The sequence below is a fragment of the Filicampus tigris genome, chromosome 20, assembly GCF_054856515.1.
Source record: "Filicampus tigris isolate MCC_2025a chromosome 20, RoL_Ftig_1.0, whole genome shotgun sequence".
Taxonomy (NCBI): Eukaryota; Metazoa; Chordata; class Actinopteri; order Syngnathiformes; family Syngnathidae; genus Filicampus; species Filicampus tigris.
The window spans coordinates 6,040,083-6,065,568 of NC_141236.1; the positions used below are offsets into that span (position 1 = coordinate 6,040,083).

Genomic DNA, 25,486 nt, shown 5'->3' on the forward strand with positions numbered 1-25,486 from the left:
GTGTATTATATGATTCCCGTCACAGCTGAGTTTCCAGCGGAAAGTTGGAGTGATGTACTGCATGTCAGGCCAGAGCAGCGAGGAAGAAATGTACAACAACGAATCAGCTGGTCCGGCACTGGAGGAGTTTCTTCATCTTCTCGGGGAGAGGGTTCGACTCAAAGGCTTTTCGAAGTACCGGGCCCAGCTGGACGCCAAAAGTATGTACCTAGAATGCTAATATGAACTAATAGCCTCTTTCACACTTTATTCCCGGTAAATTGAATTGGAATAACATTAAACCAGTCCAGATTCTAGCCTGCCACTCACCCAAAGCTGAGAGGCTCTAAATGGATTTGGTTACAAGTACAATATCGAATATTCACACTTTATGAATCTCCCATGAAAACAAATACCAGAAACATTGAAGCTGCTGAAACAGTCAAAAGTTCTCAATGATTTATATTCAGCCTGCGTGCCAAAATCCAAGCTTCACATTTTGCCAATTTTTAACTCAAACAGAAGTAGATCCTATCATCTTAAACATTTAAACAATTTCAAAAGCGTAGACAAAAGTATGGCTCTTTTTCCTCTTTTCTTTTCTTCGAGAGTATTTGTCGTCTAAAAATAAGCACGTCATCAATAATTGGTGGTGTTCAGAACACATCAGCCATGTAGCCGTACCTGGATGAATAAGTCATCCTGGTCCAGGTTTGCAGAGTGCACCTCACAGTCAGATGTAAACCTATTAAAGCAACAGAGGATTAAATATGATCTACATCTCGTACAGTGCGTCAAGCAGCCCGCACCCTCTCGTGAATCAAACACAACCGAAACAAATCGCACTCTATTTATCAAATAGCTTTTCAAATGCATTTTATTCCCTGAGCGAAACGTCTTTCCATGGCGGAGGTGGTTATGAGCATTTGGTGGCCACTTAAAAAGCATTTTCATAATCCGTCGTTGTCATCATTGTTGTTATTATGATAACAATAAATCGCTGGAAAGAAAATGCAATTTAACTAACTTGGAAAAGTTTTTTTTTAATTGAACTACTTCTGTAATAGCTTGCACTCGTGGTGTAATTTGCTAGTCGTATTACCGTTTTGCGGAGAAGGATTGGCAATTTCACACTCAATTGTGTTTCTTTCAGCTGACTCGACTGGCACTCACTCCTTGTATACGACTCACAAGGATTATGAGATCATGTTCCATGTGTCCACCATGCTTCCTTATACGCCTAACAATAAACAACAAGTAAGTACGCCTTTCCAGTACTCGACCCCACACAAAAAAGGTCACAAATAAAGAACAGTATTGTTTGGGATTTACTCCACACATGTGCAGGGGTGGTTAATATAATTATGTCTCAGTTTCAATCGTGACTCATCTTCATCTTCATGTCAATAATTCTTGTTTCGACTCATGTTCTTGAACATTTCCAGCTGCTGCGGAAGCGCCACATTGGGAATGACATCGTGACCATTGTATTCCAGGAGCCTGGGGCGCTCCCCTTCACACCCAAAAACATCCGTTCACACTTCCAACATGTCTTTGTGGTTGTCCGGGCACACAACCCTTGTTCGGACAATACCGCTTACAGGTGAGATGATCGGAATCCACATCTATGTAAGTGGCTTGACGAGAACACTGGGTTCATGAATATGTGACTCCATGATGGAAAAGGATGGCAACAAATGGCCATAAGCACTCTTTTAACTGATGTGGCATTTTAACTGTCGATTGTTTATAACAAGAACCGCGCTAATAGCCTAGCTAAATGATTTACCGATACTCAATCTTTCCTCTCAGAAGGTTATGCCTCTGTAATTTCATCACAACACATTATGATATCTCCCCGCATTGACAAAGTTGTGGAATATGAAATATAATGTGCCAACCCGGAGTAATTTTCAAGACATGATGAACGCCCCGCTTCTTCCGTTTCCTTTTTAAAACTGCCGCGAAGGGCAAAATATTCTTTGGTTCTTCCTTTGTTTGTCTTATCTATTTTCAGCCCGTAGTCCTCCTTTGACCATCTTTTAATGGGTGTTTTAATTGCTGTCTGAGCACATTGTGTTAGCTCTTAATTGTACCCCATGGGGCTACTTGGTAACTTAGCAACAACACACGCATACAGATGAATGAAGAGGCTATAACAAGTCAGCGGTTGCTGAGTGAATGCTGTTCATACATGCCTTCTGTGATTCACCGATAATGTGAACACGCATGTCGCCGTTCCTACTCCACACACATTTGTTCTGTCTTTTGCCCTGGCTCAGTAGGCAGCGGATTGCGGGGAATGGAAGTGTGCGACTACCCACACGCTACAAATGTTTTCAACCTAAAATCACTGAAACCACAGGAGTGTGGACTCTTTGATCTGGTCGTGGCAAGCCTCCTTCCTCGGTGACCTCGCAGTCGCCTCGCGAGCGTAGTCATTTATGCCGCCGCATTCTTGTCCTTCTTTCGGACTCTCACCATTTAAGTTAATACTCGCGCTCGGCTTGTCTTCTCATGATGGTTTGCGCAGCACGTTTTCACTCCCCTTCACTGTCCGGCATGAGTCACGGGTCTTTGGTTGACTGACTCACAGGTGTTTGAGTACAAGTGCTTTTAGAGCTCTGGTTCAGTGTATTGAGTGATGGCTGTTATGATGAAGAGGACTAAGGCCAAATTTTGTATGTGGCATCTGCGCGGCCTGTTTGCAACCACTTTGGTTGTCCCTCTGCAAAATGCCCCTTGTGATTCATTCATGCGTGCGTTTTATTGAACACGTGTCTGTTGTTGGAGGATTATTCAATTAAAGTAACAATAAGAATGCTTTTGGTATGGTTGAATAATGAATGACACCCATCAATAATCGCTTCCCACCAGGGAAAATAAATGTTGCCTGGAAGTGGCTCTAGTTACCATGACCATGACATCTGCTACACCCATGTGCCACAATAGCCAACATACGTAAACATGGTATGGCATCTGATAAGCTGAAATTTACGATGGGGTTTTTAAATGGGAAGTCAACCTAAAAAAATTCTTTGCAATAATATGTTCACTAGTCTAAGCTGTGGAATATGAATTTAGCAGCAAAATCCACCCATTTTTAGCCATCTCACGGGGCGGCCATTTTGTCATTTTCGGTCGACTGTAAATGACATCACTGTTGCTCAGGGTTTCTGCGAACAACCAATCATGGCTCACCCGTTTTCTGAAGCTGAGCCGTGATTGGTTGTTGACATGTCATTTTCTGTCTACAGTAAATCACAAAATGGCCGCCCAATCAGAATGCTGCGTTTAGACTGGAAGAGCTGCATAGAACATTTTCTGGTAAAGACATTTTTTTGGGTTGACTTCCAGTTTTAAAGGAAACATTTCTGTATGCAGAGCAAAAGCTATTAAACACAACTCAACTGTACTGAAATAATTTCATTTAATGTAAACCCCGATTGCTCATGTATAAAATCAAACGATGAAAGATAAAGATGAAAACAAACAACATTTTCAACTATTTAATTAGTTTTATAAATGGAAAATGTAGTCACTGTTCATTTTCATCTTTTAAAAGAATTTTTATTTTGTTTTATTCATTTTTCCCTCCATTTTAGTTTTGTTCATTTTCGTTCACTCTATTAACCTCAACACTGACCTGAAAAAGTTACCGGTAGGGGATGGTGGGAAAACAAGCCCTGTCACGAAAAGAATGTGAATTTTATCCAAATAAATGCCTCCCCCGGATAAAAGTACCAGGCCACTATTTGCCCAGTTCTGCTCTAAACCTTGACGATATTCTTCGTAAACACTCTAAGAATATCCAGCTTCATGTTTTCTACTCTCTCATTCACAATCTGCTATCTACAGTTCGTGAGTCCTTGCTTGCCTCCAAAAAGTGAGAGCGCAAGTGAGTGTTTGTCTAATTGAATTCCACAATTCTCCGGTGAGAACGGCGTATCTCAGGGGTTTATTTAGAAAACGCGTGGGTGACTTATTAGCTATAGTTGCTTATTAGACAGAGTGATTCATGATGTCAGCATGTGTGCTGACAAATGTCAGCAGGGAAGTGCGTGTGTGGGATGACTGCTTCAGAGTCGATTCATGTCACCTGGCAATTATTACCTGCGCGTGACTCTGGAACAGGACCATTTTAGTCTCAAAAAAGACATTGAGAGGGGCAATGAATGACCTGCGGGTACTGTGATCCCTTTGTCATTTAAAAAGCACGTTCCATTCATCATGATGCAAGTTGTTTGCTTGAATCAGACGTGAGCTCTGCTACGTTCGGCTGTCTAGTTAGGCATGTCGTTTTTTTTTTTTTGTTTTAGTGGTATTTCCTGCTGCATTTTTCTCTCACTCTAGATATTCCCAACCACGGATTGTAGATATGGAAGTGCGGTGTCTCCGTTCATTCTTCTCTCTTTCCTCCCAACGGCTGCTCAACTGAGTTCCTGACATACCAGACAGGAAAAACATCCTGAGAAGGCAATTTAAAGAGTTTCTTAGTGAGAGTCGAGAGGACCGATGGCAAGCAGTTCTAAAAGGGGCTAAAGCGCAGCCAAATCTTTGTCAAATGGATACTATAGTTTACTTTTTTACATTTGGCAGTAAATGCTTTAGATTGAACAGCGGAAATACAATGGCCAGCTACAGCATTTTGACGACTTGCAGAGCACAATGTTATTTAATATAATGATATCCTGCTGTTCTCGATTATATTTCAATATGCAACGATATGATTTGGTTGGATTCAATACTTTTTTTGTTACACCCCTAATTTATACCTCTGGATAGAAGACGTTGACATTCCGTCACGGACGGACGCCCGTTTTGCTGACGATTGACGAATGGCGGGACACCTTTTAAAATGGACGGAATGATAAATGACGGAAGCGGATTTCGTCCGTCAAAGTAATCGTCACCAAGCACGCCCGTCTGTTAGTCGGTCACTGGCGGACGCCCGTTTTTCTGATGGACCAACAGACTTCTGTCAGGCTAACTGATGGACTTAAATGACGGACTGACGATTACAATTCAGGTCGTCGTGAAAAATGATGGACTGACGAATGACGGACCAGCAAAATTGAGTAAAATGCTCTGCTGAATAATGCAAACCAAAATTGTCATCATTATCTTTGCATACTCTTTAATGCAGCTCATATTCGATTACTCAAGCGGGTCTAAAGTCCTGTATTTAGAAATAATCCGAGAGTGTTTTCTTCAGAGTACCCTGTAGGAAAGTTCTTTCCAAATATAGAAATACGCGTTCAAATTGAGACCATCACAATTCATTGATTTCAAATGGAATTGAAGCCACAATGTCTACCTTCTGTTCTCCTCTTCCCCTCTACGTAGTGTGGCCGTGACCCGTTCTAAAGACATGCCTTCGTTCGGACCTCCTATCCCAGAGGGCGTGACCTTCCCCAAGTCCTCAGTGTTCCGGGACTTCCTCCTCGCCAAGGTCATCAACGCCGAGAACGCCGCCCACAAATCTCACAAGTTCCGCGCCATGGCCACACGGACGCGCCAGGAGTACCTGCGCGACCTGGCCGAGCGGCACACCACCAGCACGCCCATCGACCCGTCCGGAAAGTTCCCCTTTATCTCACTGGCCCACAAAAAGAAGGAGAAGAGCCGGCCGTATGCGGGGGCTGAGATGCGCAGCCTCGGGGCCATCACCTGGCTCGTCCATGCGGAAGATCCCGGGACCGGAGGCGAGATCGATGCCCTTCTCGCCATCTCCAATGATTTCCTCATATTGTTGGATCACGATGTCAAAGCTGTGGTTTTCAACTGCGCCACCAAAGACGTGATTGGCTGGACGCTGAGCAGCCCGGCGTCTTTAAAGATTTTCTACGAGCGGGGGGAAAGCGTGTCGCTGCGGAGTATAAGTAATAACACGGAGGATTTCAAAGAGGTGCTCAAACGCCTGGAGGTGAGAATTTACACTATTGTGAAAATCTATAAACTGCTCTTTGTTTTGCTCTATTTTACGGGCACAGCGGTCCACCGATTACTTGACCGACATTTCACAAAATACACTTTCTCAAACCAAGCTGCGTATCGTCCAGTGCTCGCTATTTATGTAGCTGGAGCAGTTATCCCCGCACCGAGCACACACCCCGTGGTGGAAGCGCTCGCCAGGTCAAGGTTGACTGCTCTAAACGGTATTGTGGCGCGTTGCACTGAACTGTACTCCACTCCTTGATGGAAGACTGGTTGAAAGAAGTGGTCGTAAAATGTGCAATATGATTCATTCCTTCATACACAGCTGTTATACAAAGTGGGGACGTTTGATTACTCCGCACAAAAAGTTGCTAACATGCTAACATTTATGTTTGGCTAGGAAATAGCTTCCGTTCATTTTCTTTGTTGCCCGTTCACACACAGCCTGTCTATTACTATTAGTTTTTTTTTTTTTTTTTTTTTGACAACAATGAACGGCCTCCTGGTCACACTTTGTCCGTCTTGTGTCTCTATTGACGGAGTTTTAGAAACACCTCCGGACAACACGCTCCTAATGACTCGTACACATACGGAGAAGCCATTCGAGCTCTTCAGAAGCTGTTGCCATGGAAACTGGTCGGGGGGGGGGGTGTTGTCTTGTATAAATCCCAGCGCTTTAGAGCATTAATTTCCCTATCGTCTTACTACCCACACACGCGCACATGTGCAGCGCTGTTTGATTTAGTGCTAACAAGTGTATCGCTTTTATGTCACATGTTTTGCATTTGGCGTTCGTCTTTCATCATTTAGGCTGCCCTGGAGCAAGGGGAAGGCGAACGAAGTGGCCTTGGGCCACCCACTCCACTGGAGCCTTTATTCTTGTTTCTTTTTCGTCGTTGGTTCGGCAGAATTACAGCGTAGAACATTAACTGTGTTGATATGAATTAGTTTGGATAAAAGTAGAATAATGGCACTGCAGTTGAGATGCTATTGTGCTATTAATGTGTGACAATTAGGTGAGTATAAGCCACGTTTATACGGCAAAGAAAGGCTGGTTTCCAAAACGCACGCTGAAAATTAACCTTCAACTATCACCCACCGTAATCAATAATGCATTAAGGCCAAACTGTGAAATGTGTAATGAGGCAACGTGTAACTATTGATGTGTCGAACTGAATGAGTGCGAAGAGTGAAATGGATGCCAGGGGGATGGATTTTCTTGCGTGCAAGCGGCAACCGGAGCGAAAGGAAGCACGCGTGTGGGTGGGTGAGCCAGACAAAGGATAACAAATAACAGCCCACGACTCGCACTCCTCAGGTGTGCGATGAGATGAAGTGACGAGCGATGCGCTTGATCACGCGACGTGCGAAATAAGAGTGCGCAAATGAAGTCGGGGTGAATGGTAAACTTGACATTAGCAGGAGAATATGTCACCGTCAGGGTCTCGGTTCAGTTAAAAGGTTGCAGTTATGGGGAAAAATGCGTTCTGGGGTCATGAGATTATAATGATATAAATAATCATAATTAATTAATCATTCAGTCCAAAATATGTTGCGTCAATAACTGACTATCAACTACAATAATAAAAAAAAAAATCAATACCAATTCTGTAGTATTCCAACAATATTTATATGAGCAATGTACATTAATATTACCAACTAAATGCACCTTGAACCATTTTTTTTGTTTTTTTTCCACTTTTTTGTTTTAAAGCAAAACATTTTATTCTGAACTTGCTTCCTCACCGCTTACCTGCCTCACACGCACCCACTCGCCCCACGTGCAAAGCTGCCCTGAATGAATAATTTGATTGGCCGAGTTGTCCCACATGGCAAAAGTTAAATTGCACTCAGTTGGTCTAATAATGAAATAATGCGTATGGGTCCGTACACAGTACTTTAATAGCTTTTATTTGTTGGCGATGCTAAATTTGGGTAAGACTAATTTAAAAAAAAGAAAAAAAAAGTTAGTTAAAGCATGCAGAAAATAATATGGTCTAGTAGACATACAATAGTTTTGTACAGCGAGCCAATTTTATTTAAACGTCAAATCAATGTATTTAGTGGAAAACTCGTTTTTTTTTTTTTTGGCAGGATATTTCACTTTTCATGTTTGCCATGTTTCGGGACTGTGTTGCGCCGGATTTGTCACTTAAGTTGCAATGCTCAAAAACAAATCCACGAAAGCCACTGCCAAGCGTTTTGTCCAAAAAAAAAAAAAAAAGCTTCATTGTTGCTTCTGCAGGGTAATCGCATCACTTGACACAGCTGGAATCCAGCACTGGCGTTCCGATTTTTACCACGCTAGTCACGGCACTGCTTTAAGATTTAACAGCGAGGTTAGGGGGGGGGCGTGTTTGAAGAAGCGTCGCTACTTTACAGCTTATCCTCATACTACCTGAAGGCCAGAGGTTGCGAAACAGCTTTTATGGAGACATGAAAAAGATAAACATGCCAGTTTAAGGACTACTGTCATCCACTTTTTGTATGTATGACTACATCTTTTCCTCCATGCTCTACCTACCTTTTTGTCTTTTGCTCCGTTAGTTTTGTCGTAAAGATCTGTTCATTTATTTACCTCCCTTGTGACCAGTTCCTGACAAAAGGCTGCGAGACCTCTGAAATGACGCTCCGTCGGAATGGCCTCGGACAGCTCGGCTTCCATGTGAACTACGAAGGCATCGTTGCTGAGGTATTTTTAATTGTTCGTCCATCCGCTTTCTATACTGTTTGTCGCCATGACTAGGTCTGTGCAATTAATCGAAATTCAATTACGATTATTACACTCCACGATTACAAAAACCATGACGATCACGGGTGAGCAGGACTGCATGTGGCAGTTCACTTTGGGTGAATGGCAGGATGAACCCTGAACTGTTCATGGGTCAACTACAGGGCATAATTACTCTCACATTCACATCTATAACAATTTAGAGTCTTCAATTAACCCTATCATGCACAAACTCAATTTTAAATGCGACTTGAAAAAGCAATCAGAAAAGGAATTAGTAACAAGTAAAATAATAATACATTGAAATCATAGCATTAATCATACCCAGATGAAGTGATTTATTGATCCTACTGTAGATCTGCCAAGATTTTCCCCCCTTTCCGAACAACCTTGAAATTGAATAAAAAAAAAAAAATAATCAAGGATGGACGATAACCACCCTGTTACTCTTCGCACAAGGTGGAGCCGTACGGCTACGCGTGGCAGGCAGGGCTGCGCCAGGGAAGTCGGTTGGTGGAAATCTGCAAAGTTGCCGTGGCGACACTGACTCACGAGCAAATGATTGACTTGCTGCGCACCTCGGTGACCGTGCGCGTTTCCATCATCCCGCCGCACGATGACGCCACGCCGCGCAGGTACGTGTGAGGTCGCGCTTCGTTGCCAGGTAAATACAAAGCCAATTAGTTTGGAAGCAGTTTACTGGGTGGATTCTTTGCATAGTGCAAAACGTTACGAAAAGGAGCTATCTAAACATTCTCCGCATTAGCCAAAAATGCTAACTTTTTCTTCAATTGTGTTCTCCCCTGATATTCAATGTCATTTGAAAGATCACACGTTTCCACTTGAGCTGACCTTATCATTGGGACTGATAGTTGTGCTCAACAGCTTGTACGGCATGGCGTGATAAACAATTAGAGGGTGTCCCACTGGGAAACGTTGGGGTCGTATAAGGCCACTTATTCCTCCTAGTTGCCGTGACCTTGTACCTCTTCCCTCCCACTGCAGGGGCTGTTCAGAGCTCTATCGCATGCCTATGGCTGACTACAAGAGCAGCAGCAACGATAGCGGCTCCTTTGAATACAAGTTCCCCTTCCGCAGCAACAATAACAAGTGGCAGAGGACATCCAGCAGCCCCCAGCAGTCACTGACTGCCTCACCCCAGCCCCACACGCCCAACAGGGCCATCAGCCTGGGGAGCTCAGTGGGGAAGACCTTGTCGGCTGAGAGGCTCGAGAGGGGCGCGGTCATCCCGCGCAGTGTCAGCAGCGATGGCCGCCCATTGGACACCAAGAGGTATGATGTCACTTTTATTTTTAAATGTGGGGATGGAGCAACTGTAGAACAGAAAAGGGAAAAGAAGTATGAGGAACGAGATGGAAAACACGAAGCAACTGACGCCGTCATTTTCAGACGCGTTTGAAGGCCAGCTATGGCGCAAAAGATTTGTCCTCATTTTCAGCTTTGTAAAGTCATAACATTGTTTCTGCATCGACTTCACTCAAAAGGCAGATGAAGGGTCCATGTGACCTGACTTGATTTCTGGAACCTAATTATTTTGTTTTGTATTACTGTACGTGTTATAGTACATAATAATGTAAACAATCTGAGGAGGCCTGGTGGTCATTATTGAAACCCTTAACCTTCAAGGGGAAGTCAACCCAAAAATGTACTTTACCGTAATATGTTCTATTCAGCCCAACTAGTCTAAACTCAACATTCTGATTAATATTGCGTTTGTGGAATATGAGTTATAGTTTTTGTCCATCTCAGGAGGCGGCCATTTTGTCACTTGCCGTCGACTGAAAATGACATCACATTTGCTCAGGTAACAGCCAATCATGACTCGGCTTCAGAACACAGGTGAGCCGTGATTGGTCGTTACTTGAGCCCTGAGCAACTGCGATGTCATTTTTAGTCGACAGAAGTGACAAAATGGCCGCCCCCGAGAAGGCTTAAAACGGACGGATTTAGCTGCTTAACTCATATTCCACAAACGCAATATTAATCAGAATGCCGTGTTTCGACAGCTGAAGCTGCATAGAACATATTATTGCGAATCATTTTTTTTGGGTCGACATATACTTTAATAGAGAAGAATTTTTGTTTTCAACCCTGCCACACGGGAAGGACCCGCTGATTTGGAAAGGAGTGGCACACAGAATTAGATTTGAGGGATACTCTACTCAATTAATTAAGAAATTCTTCTAAAGTACAATAAATTTTGAAGAAAACGTGACCTTAGTAACGCAGCATATTTCATGAAATCGTATTTATGTTCGCAAAGCTCGGCACAGAAAATTAGAGACAAAAACGTGTACAGGGCATATACATGCAGGAGTAATATGTTTTCTTTTGCTCTCTCAATAATCACAGCACATTCTGAGACTTCCTGTGCAAAGGTGGATTTCTAATCATAAACGAACCGTATTTTTCATCCAGACTGTGTGTGTGTGTGTGTGCGTGTTAAATTTCCCAGGATATCTCCAGGCAGCGAGAGCTACAGCCTGGCCTCCTCTCTGGCGCTGGGTCGCTCCCCTCACAATCGCAGCTCTCCCAGTAACCTGTCGTGTTCCAGCGACGCCTCCGGCGGCTCGGCTCACTGGAGACAGAAGTCCATGCCCGAGCAGTAAGCGAGATCGAGATTTTGGAGGGTTGTTTTTTTTTTTTTTTTTTTTTTTTTTTTTTTTTTACAGCTCACTCACTTTTCATTTTATTAACTGGATTCATCATGCCGTTGAGGAGGGCACTTTTTGTGTTCTCTCCACCTGATTTGTGACACTCAAAAGCGATTTACTGCATATGTATTTTTTGTTTGTTTTTGTTTTCTTATTTGCCAGGTTTGCTGGGAGTCGCCACTCCCCGATGTCCAATGAGCGACAGGTTGTTGGAGAGGGCGGGTCAAGTGGAAAGTCTACCCCCAACTGGTCGCGAATGGAGGAAGGAGCTGTTGAACGAGGATCGACAGGTGCTTTCCATTTGAGAACAGTATCGCTACTACTACTAACGGCTGCCTCGTCGTCAAAAGGATCCGGGTTTGAATCTGTGTGCGTTAGGGCTGTGCGATTAATCGATATTCATTTAATGTTACGATTATTACGCTCCACGATTACAAAATTGGCATAATCGTAAAAAGTGATTATTAATATGCATTTATAACCAGCGCACTGTATTTGTTTACACAAGGAAATCATACTTGAATTTATACATTTGCACCTTTTTAAAAAAAATGTATAATAACTAATTTTATGAATTTTGTTTGGTCCAAAAGGAACTTACATAATTAGTGTTTCAAAGAAATGTATTTGCCTTTTGCGTTTAAACATTTTCTCGTTTCGGACCCAGAAATAAATGATCGCTGAAATAATCGTGATTTCAATTATTACCAAACTAATCGTGATTCATATTTTCTTTCATAATCGAGCAGCCCTAGTGTGCGGTCAACTCCGTGCTTGTTTGGCTTTTTTCGCCGGCTTCCTCCCATATCCCAAAACATGTTAAGTTAATCGGCGACTCGAAATTGTCCATGCGAGTGTGAATGTCTGTTTATCCGTGCTCTCTTTCACAATTAATAATGTCAATTATATTCCCTATGGTTATACTATTGCATTCATAATCATGTTTTCATGCTAAAGATCGTATCATACCGAGAACAGAGACACATTATGCCCATATCAGTTTTTATTAAAACAGAACATCGCTTGCATTTTTCTCCTCAGCTCACTATCTCCATAATCAGATGTGAAAGTCAATATGCATATCCGTGTAATTCAAGTCAGTGGCTCCGCTTGTGTATGGGAGTGCTCGTATGTTTGCAAATGTGCACAGGAATGTGAAGAAATTTGATTCTTGGACTGCTCAATTACATGGAATGCAGTGAAGTTTTTTTTTTTTTTTTTTTTTTTTAAATCCCCTTCTTCAACTTTAGCAATAACGGCTATCTTGAAGCGTACGGTTCCTATTCAGCACACACTCGTGGCTTTGTTACTGCTATCAAGCAGTTCAAATGTTCTCCCACTTACGCTCGCGGTGTTGCAGAAAGAAAAAAAAAAAAATCAAAAGTCGCCGCAAACGGAAGACGAAAGTGACAGGATAATGAGACGAGCAGACAAGGGAAAATGTGGGAAAATGGGAAATGGCAAAACTCTTGCTCACCTGTATCTTTTATAAGATTTACTAACGGAGAGAGCAAGGAGGGGAAATTCCTCCTCTGACTCTCCCCGCAGTTGGCGAGCTGAGTCCTTTTGTGACTTTCCTTCCCTCCCTTTGTCAAGACTCTTTCTCATTTCGCCGCCGCCATTCCTATTTGCCTCCCATTCATCTTTTTTCCCCCCTGCCTTTGTACATCTGCTTTCATTTACTCGCAGACACTTTCCCATAGCACAGCTCTTGCAAATGCTCTTTATTTCTGTCCGCCATGGTCAGTGGCAGCCACCGAAACGACGCTCTCCTTTGCCACTTTCTGGTTCTCCGCTGGACCTTCAATTGCGTGGATTGTTCGCCACTCGCCAGCCTACTTTTGTGTTCTCAACCCCATCCTGACCCCCGCAATCACGTAGAAAAGGACCTAATCTTTCATTTTGTGGTTTGTTTTAAGCCCTTGTGTCTTTTTTGGTCAGGGTGGAACGGTTCAGGCTGGAAAAGTTCACCCAAGGTCAACCGAGAGTCCGGCTCCAACTCAGGCTGTGGTTTAGCATTCTACATTACAATGTTCTCAGATCTCTTGTCCCGAAAGTAAAAAGCAATGAGGATGTGGGCTGACTTACTATATATAGTATAAGTCAAGGTGATGCATTTTAAACTCTCCTTGCTAGACATATTACAGGTTAGTGAGGATGCAGGTAGGAATTTATTTATTTTGACTACTTGGCCCAATATTGTAATGGCCTTAACCTTCCTTAACTGTGAGTAAAAAATTAGCCGGATAACTAATGTACGGATTGAAACTTGTGCTCCCAGTAGAGTAACTATACTATACGGTATATTGTCATTAAAGCAGCAATGGGCAAGAATTCGACCATAATACATTTGTTTCACAACTCTTTTGATGAAACATTGACTCACAAGTAGTTGAATGGGCCTTTTATCATGCCCTGGAGGCGCCTGAATCGTTTTTACCGGCACTAAGCAACTTTGAGGAGGATGGGAGCAACCCTGGCACACAAAAAAATACAGATGTCCTGAATTTATACGGCATACTCACTTCCTCCTTTCGCGATAAGGACGGAAGTCGATTCGAATGTCTACGTGCGATTGCTGGTGTCATGGCAGATGCCCCAAAACAAACAAAAAAACAAAAGTATTTTTTAAACAATTCATTACCTCGTCGCTATTTATCTTTCACACAGCCACTGGAAATAGAAATGGAATTCAGTCCAACTTGCAGGCCAGCGAGAGCTCATGATTTCACGATACTGCGTCCTGGCGCGCATACAGTACCGCTTTTGTCCACATAGCGCCGCCATTATCAACAAAAACTGACAGTGTTGCTTTAAAGCGTTTGCACAATGCTGTATGTCATTTATTAATACATAGTTGTGGTTGTAACTTTGAAGTGGTTATAAACATTTTGTCTCACTCTGGGGAATTTTGAAAATATTTACGGTGGAGCTCATTTTTTTCCCCCCGATAATTTTTGTTCAATATTTTTGAAATACTCAAATTTTTTCTGTGGAAAACTCATTTTCTGTAAACATTATTACTATGCGAAGGATGTAGCTCTGATGCGCCCATTGTATTGAATATGATTCAATCATTTAGGTGTGCCTAATAAAGTGTCCCGAGTATACTGTTTTAACTTGACATTTAGTCAAACGATTTGTTCAAGGACGTTAAGGCCGACGTTTGACAAGATATCTCCGGCATCTCCTTTTCCAAAGTAGTAACAGACGTATATTTGTACTGGAGCGGGCCAGCAGGCACACATGTGGCAGCCGTTTCGAATGAGTCCAGAACGCCCCGTGGGCGGCAGATTGGAAAAAAACGGCGTGCGGGAGTATTGATAAGAGAGGGTGTCCACATTTGTAAAATCTTCCCGGTAGATGTTGTGATAACTCCCCGGGCGCTTTCTGTCGTGTTACCGTGATCCTGATCTGCTTCCTCTGGGGGGTCATATTGCGTAAGATGTAGACAATTACACAACAGTCCCATGTTACACAGTAGTTTTGCTTCAGCACGCACGCACACTCACGCGCACATTCATTCACACGGCACAGCTTGCCCAGAACAGGCCCAGCAGGCACTGTCGAGGGGACACGTTTTCTTGTGATGTATGTTGCGATGGATGACAAGCGATTTGTGTTTTTCTTGATGGATGCAGCAGAGCCAGAATGGCGACTGTGTATGTGTCATGAGCTTCATTGAATGTCGGTATGAAAAGTACCCACTGAAATAGTCATCTGGTTGTACCTCAGGGTTTTTTCGAATGTCCTTTTCACTAACCCTGACTGTGTTTTTTTTTTTTTTTTTGCAGAGGCACCAGTCTCAAAATCTGGTCAAGGCTACTCCGGAGGACCCCGCATTCAAAGACAGGAGCAGGTCATCCACCTGTCCCCAAAAAAAGGCAGTCAGGTGTGTTTTCTGCTTTGAAGTGGAAGTCAACACATTTTTTTTTTTTCAAGAATATGTTCTATGCAAGCCCACTAGTTGAAACAGGCCATTCTGATAAATATTGCGTTTGTGGAATAAGGGTTGATCCAGTCGTTTTTAGCGATCTCCGCGGGCGGCCATTTTGTCTTCTGACGACTGAAAATGACATCACAACTGCTCACAACGACCAATCACAGCTCAGATTCAGAAAACAGGTCAGCCGCGATTGGTCGTTGTGAGCAGTTCTGATGTCATTTTCAATCGACAGAAGACAAAATGGCCGCCCCCGGAGATCGCTAAAAACGAGTGCATTTTTAACTTATATTCCGCAAACGCAAAATTAATCAGAATGCCGTGTTTCAACTGGTGGGCCTGCTGGGAACATATTCTTGAAAAAAATATGTTTAAGTTGACTTCTGCTTTAACATTTCATGACAACTACATTTTGTGCGTACTGCAAGCGTATCCCGTTATGTCCCAATTCCACTGAACAGTACAAGTTTGTGCTATTGGAACTTAACCCGGGACTACCACATGCCTGTTTTAGTACCTGGTCAGCCTGGGTTCCAAGTATGTCCTGTTGATGCTATCCACTTGCTCAGTGGCTGAGCAGTTTTGTCTTTGCCCTGTCATTTGAACTTTAGTGGATACATGTATAGAAACCACAAAAATAGTTCTTTCACTCTAGATGCTACTGTCTCCAGTTTGCGGCAGCGTTCTGTTTTTTTTGGCTCAGTCTGCTCTTGAGCAGTTGTAACAGGGTGCAGCGGTGTTGTTATGTGCCTTGCTCAAGGGCACGTCAGGTATGAATGTGGTGATGGGGGAGCAAACAAGTATTCAAGGGGAAATATCAAGCTGTGACAACAGGCGACTCTATTCATCATTTCTATACACATTTGGACCTGATCTGCAAATTCCCGATGTGTTTTTTGGATGTACATTAAGGAAAGTCAACCCAAAAAATGTCTCTACAAGAAAATATTCGATGCAGCCCCACTAGTTTAAACATAGCATTTTGATTAATATTCCGCTTACGGAATATTAAGATCCATCCGTTTTCGTCCATTTTAGTGGCCATTTTGTCATTTTTGACGACTGAAAATGACATCACAGTTGCTCGGGGCTCATTTAATGACCAATCATGGCTCGGCTTTAGAAAACAGGTGAGCCGTGATTGGTTGTTACCTGATCCCTGAGCAACTGTGATGTCATTTTCAGTCGACAGAAGTGACAAAATGGCCACCCCCTGAGGTGGCTAAAAAAAAAATGGTTGAATTTTGCTGCTTAACTCATATTCCACGAACACAATGTTAATCAGAATGCCATGTTTAGACTAGTGAAGAACATATTATTGTAAAGAACAATTTTGGACTGACTTCGCCTTTAAGTTGTCCCATTTGAATCATGTAGTATAAATCTAGCGATAGCCACTCAGCCATAGTTGGCATGGTGTATTTTCAGCTATGCTAGCATAGTTAATTTTAGCAACGATTGTCATTCTATATATATCTCCACTCTTCCCTTGTGATGTTGCGTCTTCTTTCTTCTCATAGTCGGACGGTCCTTACTCTGGCCACTCCAGCAGTAATACACTTTCAAGCACCGCTTCCAGCGGGGGCCACAGCGACAGCGATAAATGGTACGAAATGGGGGCCGGCGGAGGCTCCAGCGGGGACCAAGGTGAGCCAGAGCCCAACGGCCTCGGAGGCGGAGGCTACCTCCAGGGCGCCTCGGCCGACAGCGGCATCGACACCAGCTCGTACGGGGCCTCGCACCACAACCACCCGCACTCTCATCACGGCAGCACCACCTCCCTGCTGGCTCCCAGCGGAGGTCGGGAGAGCAGGGATCGCTCGCCGTGGCACAGCCCCACCGAGGGTGGACGCAGAATGCTGGAGAGGTCGCCCGCGGCCGCCGAGTCGCCAGTTCCTCCGGTCGAAAGGAGCCTAGATAGCACCGGTCGAACGCCTCCGACCCATCTCCTCGTTCGAGACAGCAGCACCTTCAGTCTGAGTGATGGCGGATCTCACTCGCGGTTGGTCTAAGTCGAAACGCGACTTGATGGGCAATATTTGGAAAATACTTATCTTTGCTTGGAAAAACTTTCCACCTTTCAGACACAGCTCGCCCCGGGAAGAGTCGTCCTCAACCACTTCGCCATCATCCCAGTCTTCGGTGTCTCCTGGGCCAAAGAGCTTTTATCCTCGCCAGGGAGCTCAGTCCAAGTACCTGATTGGCTGGAGGAAGCCTGGTTCCACCATCAATTCGGTTGACTTTGGAGACACACGCAAGTAAGAAGGAAATTACACTCTAAAAACAGTTGGGTTGAAAAAAAAACAACACAATTTTGGGTCAAAAATGGACCGATCCACTAATTGGGTCAATTTGACCCACTTTCTTGCATTGTTTTGTACAAAACAGCCCAATTTTCGAGGTTGTTTTGTGCAAAACTACTCATTTTTTTAAAACTTGGTTGAGAGTTAGGGTTTATTGACCCAACTAGGCGATCGGTCCATTTTCTACCCAGAATTGGGTTATTTCTAACCCAACTGTTTTTAGAGTGTAGAAATGAGAATTTTTAGTTTTTAATTTTTAATGAAAATATGGGCAAAAATCTGTGCTTAAAATGTTTCATCAGATTAATGACGAGGGTGCACTGTTCAGTATTTTCCTCAGAGCTTCTTTGGGGATTGAACCTCTTGCCCAGCCGAGCATTTCTTATCCTTCAAAGTCAAGGGCTAACTAACATTAGATAGTGTTGCCACCATATGCTGTCTTACTATTTTAAATCCTTACTCATGATTGTAGTATCAATTTACATTTTAACATAATTATGACATTCAGTCACTGTTAATAATATTGAACAGTAGAATGTTCATGTAGCAAGTTTTTTTTGTTGGCTGCTTGTCCACCGCTCATCCTTCCTTTTGCGCGTCTTGAGTCCCCCCTTGTGGCTGCAGAGAAAATTACATGTAAAATCCTGCATTTATGTTGTAACCGAGGAGCTCGGCCGGCTGTGTCTGCATCATTTTTGCCTTATGGCTTTGGCTAGTAAATATTTTTTGTGTGATTACAGGAAGTCCCCAGGGGAGAGTGGGATGGAGGGTATTCCGACTCCTGCTGCCAGGCCCTCGTTAAGGGACATGCACTCGCCGCAGCCTCATGCTAAGTCTACGATTGAAGAAGATGTGAAGAGGCACCCAGCTAAGGATAGCCCACTACCACCACGTAGATATAAGGAAAAGGTACTGTTACTGAGAGTTATAATCGATTTTTTTTTTCTTTTAATAATGGAGCCTATGCCATCTGATTTGTGGGGTGACAAGGGCACAAGATAAACCACCATTCTCACTAACACAGGCACCTATGGACGATTTAGAGTTTTCACTAAGCTCAAAATATATTTATTTTTTATGTGGATGGAAGCAGGAGCAGGCTGAAAATGGGAAAACTCGGATGGCTGGGGTTGAGATTTGAACCAGGAACCTCAGAACTGCGTGGCAGACATGTTAACCACTAGTACAATGCGCAGCCCTAAAGTATAAGGAAAATATATGCCGCAGAAAGCTGCAGAAAATATACACACTGCCAACTGAACATTGATTATTTTACAACTTTATTATTTTGACATATTTTTACAACATGAACCGCGTCCGAGATCATGCAAACGCTGCATGAGACATATCAAGCACATATTTGATATGTGGTCACTATGGTGATGACAGAGACAATGTCCACCTTCATTAGAAGCAAATGTACCTTGGAAATGAATCCGAAGCTCATATTTTCATACTGTATACGCTTGTTTTAACTTTTGGGGATTTCTTTTTCTTGACATTGACTTTGGAAATCTTGCTTTTCATTACTAGAGGAAATTTGGTCGCACTAGTTTTGCGCCATCATATTTTCACACGCAATGTACATTACAAGTCAAAGCGTGTCCACATTTTTGACTGGTATTGTATTTAACTCATTCTGCCAGACATTTTCAGACCCTCTTTCACCCTAACATTTGACAAAAAATGAATTCCTGGGACTGGTTGGCTGGACTGCGAAAAGACAAGTAAATCCGTCATTGGCAGTGAATGAGTTAATTGATGACAATCTGAATACTTTCTTCAACAGCACGCCCAGAAATCCCCGCCGAGCCAGCCCCCGAGCCGCCGCCGCTCGCTCCATCGCACTCTTTCCGACGAGAGCATCTACCGCGGCCAGCGCCTTCCCTCTCTGACCGACTCGGTGATGGAGGCGACACTCGGCGCCGACGTTCTCTTCAGTTGCTCCACCCTCCCGCGCTCACCCACCACCCGTGGCGTACCTCTTCGACGGCCCTCCTATAAGCTGGGAGTCAAACTCCATGGTAACAAAATGGCGGGAAAATTCTTACTGCGTGGATGGAAAAAGTACAGTACATAATAAGAGTCTGATTACAAAATATGACTCATAGCAATGGAAAGCTATGTTCATGTTTTAATAAATATAGATGTAAATAATATATCAATAAAAATATAAATAAATTCAACCAATAAATTGACATAAAACTAACATCCAACATCTTCTAGTCTTGTGTCGGGCAGCATGTTGCATCATCTCCTTTTTGTTCAAAAGGCGACCTCTCAGCATCCGACACGTCATTGGTGGATTTGGTGGAGCGTCATCGTGGGCCTCTGCCTCAGGAGCTGATGCCCCTCCCATCCTCTGACAGGGACAGCCCACTTGACTGGACGCACCTTGTGGATGTGGCCAATACCTTTGACAGCGAAAGAAACACACACTATGGTATTGGTTTTTTTTTTATGTGCTTTTAGTTGTGCTGTGCAAAGAGTGTACAAATACTCTTTATAATGTATAGTTTTGCGATGTGCAATTCCCTTACAGATAGTGAAGCAAAATTCACTTCAGTTAGTTCAAAAAGAGCTGTCGTATGAAATGTCAGCTGTTGTTTACTGTGACCCATTTTTCTTCAGAGTTGGCTATCAAATCTGGTCATTTTTCATCCGGCTCGATTCTTATCAGTTTTACGATGAAAGCAACAATGGTCACTTGTGGATGCGTGTGTCCATCCAGTCCAGAGAAGTTACGTGTTTGGGGATTCAAACCACAGAAGCAGTGGCGCCTCCAGCCCTCAGCAGAGCCACATTGAGCTGCAGCCTGCCCCCATGTCCCGGCCCGCATCCAGGTAACACATGACCTTTTCATTCCTGAATATATTATTGCAGGTATGATTGTAGTCGAGCAGATTACCATAAAATATGCCCAAAAAAAAGACATTAGATTCGGCGCTTGAGTGAAAATCGATGCGATGTGAATGCAGTCCGAGCAAATGTTACCAGTCGTATGAATAAAACACAAGCAGCTGTCAATTTCATATTATAAAAAAAGTTCTGAATTGCTTCTAGTGCCCGTACTCAATTTACAAGTTTGACAACTATCATTTTTGGGGAAGGTTCACTCTTTAACGGATCAAACTTATTTTATCGACAGCGAGGGCCACATAGGACTGGAGAGAAAGGTGACCAAGTTAGAGGCCATGGTGAAGATGCTCCAAGAGGACCTGAAGAAGGTGAGCAACAACGCACTTCTTTGAGTTACCCCCTCGTCATTTTTTTTTTTTAAAAGTGAGAGACCCTATAGGAAAAATCAGAAAGTGTATGGTGTACTTGAGATGACCAACACAGCCTAGCGAGGCTCTTCCCCAAACCAAATGTGTGACATGTAGTTCCAAGAGTGTCCTGTGAGAGGCAGCATAGTGTCACGGGTCAAACAGACGAATCAAATTTGACCGGTTTTACCCCGATTTGGGCACAATAATCTCCAATGTCTCACCGAGTGTAAACTCTAGTGCCGCAATTTCCAGTCTGTTAACTCTAGGAGCATTTTAGCTTTTTAATCTAAAGTCACACTTCTGCACCAAGTGAAAGTATTCACAATGTAGTGTCACTATAATGCTCCATATGTTGTTGTGTTTTATTTCCAAGCAGCTACTGTATTTTTACACCGACCGGCAATATAAGGTACTCCTACACATGTAGTGAGATCTAATACATAAGCTGTAAGAGAAAAAAAAATGGCAACAAAAAGATTCACACCAACTGATATCTTTAAAAAAAAAAAAAAAGATGACCGGCATTTACTTTATCGAACTGTTCCAAACCTCACAGGAGCGTGACGAGAAAATGCGACTTCAGGCTCAGATCAAGAGGCTGTGGGAGGACAACCAGAGGCTTCAGGAAGAGTCTCAGACCTCGGCTGCGAAGCTCAAAAAGTTCACCGAGTGGGTCTTCAACACCATCGACATGAACTGACACCCCTCAAGGCACATGAACGGCAGTCCCGCTCTGGTCACTGATTGGCTGGACACAACAGCCACTCATCTTGCTGTGCTCATTTTCCATCTAAATACAGTGTCAAGAAAGGGAATCCACGCCCACTTCTGTAGACTGGAGGACCCACCGCTTTCACCAGTTATTATACGGTTGAACATAAGCCATTTCCTGACCCGCTGTGATCCCACAGTGGATGTGGACTTTCATCCTTCCTTTTTTTTTTGTCAGCTTGGGTTCATGGAAGGATTTTTTTTTTTTTTTTTTTTTTTGGGTGCCAAATCAAACCCAGCTGAGGTTAGCTGAGGTATTCAAACGACTTCAGTGGACTTTCCTACAATGCATAGAGAATGCAAAAATTCTTGCAGGCTCGACCACTTGCTGTTCACTGCACCGCACACGCATAATGAGATGCTTACCCACCGAACTGTGGGGAAGGCTTTTCATATCCCCTCAACGAAAAATGAAGACGGATTTTTATCTTTTTCCCCCTGCACAGAACCGAGTGTTTTGAATGGCTTATTGTTTTTCAACCAATGACGCAGCACTGAAGGGAAACTTTTTTTTTTTTAAATGTCAATGTTATTTCCTCCGGGAAGTTGTTCACAACAACCGATCCCTCCTCGACAGCACAGACCAGCCTCTCCTCCGACAATAGGAATATAGTTAAAAGCCATCGGCAGAGGTGCCACGCCATAACTTAAAGACTTCTATCCGGAGTGCTTTGTGTCTTAAAAGCAATAGGGAGAAGACAGGAGAGAAATCCCTGGAAAGATTTTAAAACGATTCTCATAAACACAGTACTGCTACACATGAGCCTCTATCTCCTCTTCGCTTGGAAGCAGCGAACTTCCTCCTGTAACAAAGACGTGAGACAAGACTCTGGAAGAATCTGGAATCGTGGTAATTTGATATTTTCGGGGAGGATAGGATGACTGTGAAGGGTTTATTTATTTCCTTGTATTATAACTCCAATTAATAAGTTGCTCTATTCGTACAGTACAACTGACATCAGTGTTTGGTTTGTCATGAAAAAAAAAACTCAGTAACTATATAATTTAATGGCTTTCTTAATCCTGGCTAAAGCCTGACTATCTGCATTTTAATTCTGTATTACGTTGTTTTGTGGTGCTCGAGCCTGCTGTCGTGTTGCTTTCAGCGCCCTCTAGTGATGACCAGTGTAACTACTCATGGTTATTCGACGTGCTGCCACTTCGTACTACACTTTGTATTTTTCTTCTTAGAACATTCGCCGGAAGGGCCGCGTAAAAAAAACCAACAACAACAAAAAAAAACCACGGTGGCGTGTCAGAAGCCAGCTTTGACTGACAATCAAAGGTTAATGTTTGGATAAAGGGAGTTGACCTTTCGATGCGCTTGTTCGGTTCACTTGTATACTTCCCCCTCAGGTGTGTGAACGCGAGGATGCTCGGAAAAAGTTCCATGCGTATTTAACAAGAAAATCTGCGTTTGGATACAACAACAAAACCAACTGTGGAGTGTGTGTGTGTGTATGTGTAAATGCATGCATGCATCATAGCGTGAATGTACGTCAGTCTATCCAACTGTGCCTACAGTCACTTCGGGTCATTTAAGGTCACTCCCAGGATGAACAGGGACGTACGTGCCTTTGAAACAGCACCTGGGAAACACATGAAAGCAAAACATTCCTCTTCATCCGAACAGTTAAACACAGCTAATAACGTCCATACGCACACACACTTAAAAAAAAAAAAAAATCATATTGCTTGTCACAAAGATAATTTTGTCAGAGGACATACAAAAAGTAGCAGGAGTTATTGTGGATTTCTATACACTTTGCAGGATAAAATATGAATGAAAAAAAAAAAGATTTTTAAACTGACCCCCCCAAAAATGTCCCCTTTCTACAATTTGTACAAAATGTGCCTAAATTCTTGATTTATCCAAACAAATATTTCCCTCCACTTGACCACTTATAATAAATAAGCACCAGATTATCTGATCTTATCTCAACAATGGACACGCAAGTACCGTTGAATTTAGTCACGAAACGTACAAATGGGTGTCTTTATAGGAACATAGACATCACTGTTTCGTTTTTAAAACAGGAGCCGTGACTCAACGAACCGCGATTGCCATCATATTTTCACAGAAACAAAAGTTACATGGCAGAAATGTCACTTTTCCACTACAGTAATTACTGCTGATTCATTTCTTTGGAGAAAATCTTCCAAAATTCTTGAGGCTCAGGATTGATTAAGAGTGGAAACAAGTGTGTGCCTTTTGCATTCACTTCAATGCAGTGTGTACTTAAACCAGCTGTAATGAACATCATTTATCTCGCGGCACAATTTATTCAGCTAGATGTCGGACTGCGACACAAAATGGAGTTGTTGCTTGATTACCAACCTAAAGTTTAACATCCCCACTTTTAGATTCTCATTTAGAATTGATGCATTTCCAACCTGACTGCACATGGCTCCTCGGCATGAATGTAGAAACTAACAGGCCTAAATTAACGTGATGTTTACATAACATACAGGTGCGCGTAGATAAATGAAACTAGAGTATAAAAGTTCAGTAGATCAATTCCAAAAGTGAAACCCGTACATTATACAGCTTCGTGCTTTGTTAGCTGAAAGATAAAGTTCGGACAAGAAAAAAAAAAAAAAAAAAAGACTGTGCAGTGAATCCAATAATTCGTTTTGATTTTGAACTTGAACTACTGAAATAGATTTCTCACAGATATTCCAATTTATTGAAATGCACCTGTAAATTTAGCCATTTGTAGAGATGAGCAAATTAGAAAGAAAATGGTTCTGTTTTAAGAATCACTATATAGATTATAGATGCTAATGGCTTGCCAGTCCAACTGTATTTAAGATGGCAGCACGTTACGAACAATTGTTTCAGTCATTCAATACTGTGAAACCTAAATTAGTCATAAAAATCGAATGCCACAGGCCAAGAATGTCCTGCCACTCCCGTGAAGAATTGGCATTGTCCAAATGGGAAATAGGTAATAATCCATGTTTTATTGTACATGCTAAGTGCGCTAGTTTTTGTACTATGAATGAAGAAAGCCTGAGTGTAGAAAGAATGACGTGCAAATGTTTTGCTTGCATCCATCCAATCCTATAGTCTTAGTATATATATTTTTTTTTTTTGCGTGTCAACGTGAATTGCTCGGACGTTCCATTTTGTAAAGAACCTTTGCACATATTTTTGTCAAATAGATGGAGTTTACATATTTTGAAAAAGTGCGGGAAGGATCCATCCATTCTGTGCAATCTTTGTTATTGAGATGTGCTTTGCTGCTCTTCTAGTTTTGCTGTTATTGCAGTTTCTGACCAATAGGGGAAGGTGCTCGACTTTTCTTCCAAAATAGAAGAAAAAAAAGGACAAAAAAAAAAAAAGATCCCAGGTAATTTCTTTCCCAAAGCCATCCAGACTGATCGGACGAACAGGTTTGAAATTAATTCAGTATATCGATAGTCGTGTCAGCTTGGTCAGTGATTGCGGTAGGAGGGTTTCGACGAGTCATGATGTAAAGTATCATGCCGGACCGTAGAACTTTACAGAATACAAAATGCTGTATAAATCCTGTGTCTATTGTCTATGTAAAATTTAAAGGTATGGAAAACAGACATTTGCAGTGATCTCAGTATTAAAGTTTCTGAAGTAAATAAATGCTTTTGTGGTTTTGTCAAAGTTTTTTTTTATATATTCATGCCAACTAAGAAATGAAGCTTACAAAGAAAAGATAAACTGTAAAAAAAAAAAATTGAGGCGTCTTAAAAGGCTTATTTTTTTTTTTTTTTTTTTTTTTGCTGCTTCAATGTGCAGGGTTCAGAACTTTCAAGGCATCCTGGTGCAAATTCTGGATTCTGGTTTCAGGATATCCACCAGATAATGACAATGGGTCCCGATCTAAATCCAATTCAACCAC

General features: G+C 42.6%; 1 protein-coding gene across 1 annotated transcript in view; it reads left to right on the forward strand.

The window, feature by feature from the left end:
• The window catches only part of sipa1l1 (signal-induced proliferation-associated 1 like 1), a 48,218-nt gene extending 22,991 nt beyond the window's left edge, over positions 1–25,227 (forward strand). The window contains exons 6-23 of the mRNA XM_086019070.1: positions 26–200; positions 1,133–1,236; positions 1,425–1,582; positions 5,326–5,905; positions 8,510–8,608; positions 9,107–9,282; positions 9,653–9,940; positions 11,124–11,273; positions 11,485–11,612; positions 15,117–15,214; positions 16,786–17,267; positions 17,350–17,523; positions 18,309–18,477; positions 19,358–19,592; positions 19,841–20,011; positions 20,300–20,411; positions 20,717–20,795; positions 21,394–25,227. Coding sequence (XP_085875196.1) covers positions 26–200; positions 1,133–1,236; positions 1,425–1,582; positions 5,326–5,905; positions 8,510–8,608; positions 9,107–9,282; positions 9,653–9,940; positions 11,124–11,273; positions 11,485–11,612; positions 15,117–15,214; positions 16,786–17,267; positions 17,350–17,523; positions 18,309–18,477; positions 19,358–19,592; positions 19,841–20,011; positions 20,300–20,411; positions 20,717–20,795; positions 21,394–21,537 — 3,522 coding nt within the window. The 3' untranslated portion in view covers positions 21,538–25,227. The remainder of the gene's footprint in view (positions 1–25; positions 201–1,132; positions 1,237–1,424; positions 1,583–5,325; positions 5,906–8,509; positions 8,609–9,106; positions 9,283–9,652; positions 9,941–11,123; positions 11,274–11,484; positions 11,613–15,116; positions 15,215–16,785; positions 17,268–17,349; positions 17,524–18,308; positions 18,478–19,357; positions 19,593–19,840; positions 20,012–20,299; positions 20,412–20,716; positions 20,796–21,393) is intronic.
• Positions 25,228–25,486: the final 259 nt, after the last annotated feature.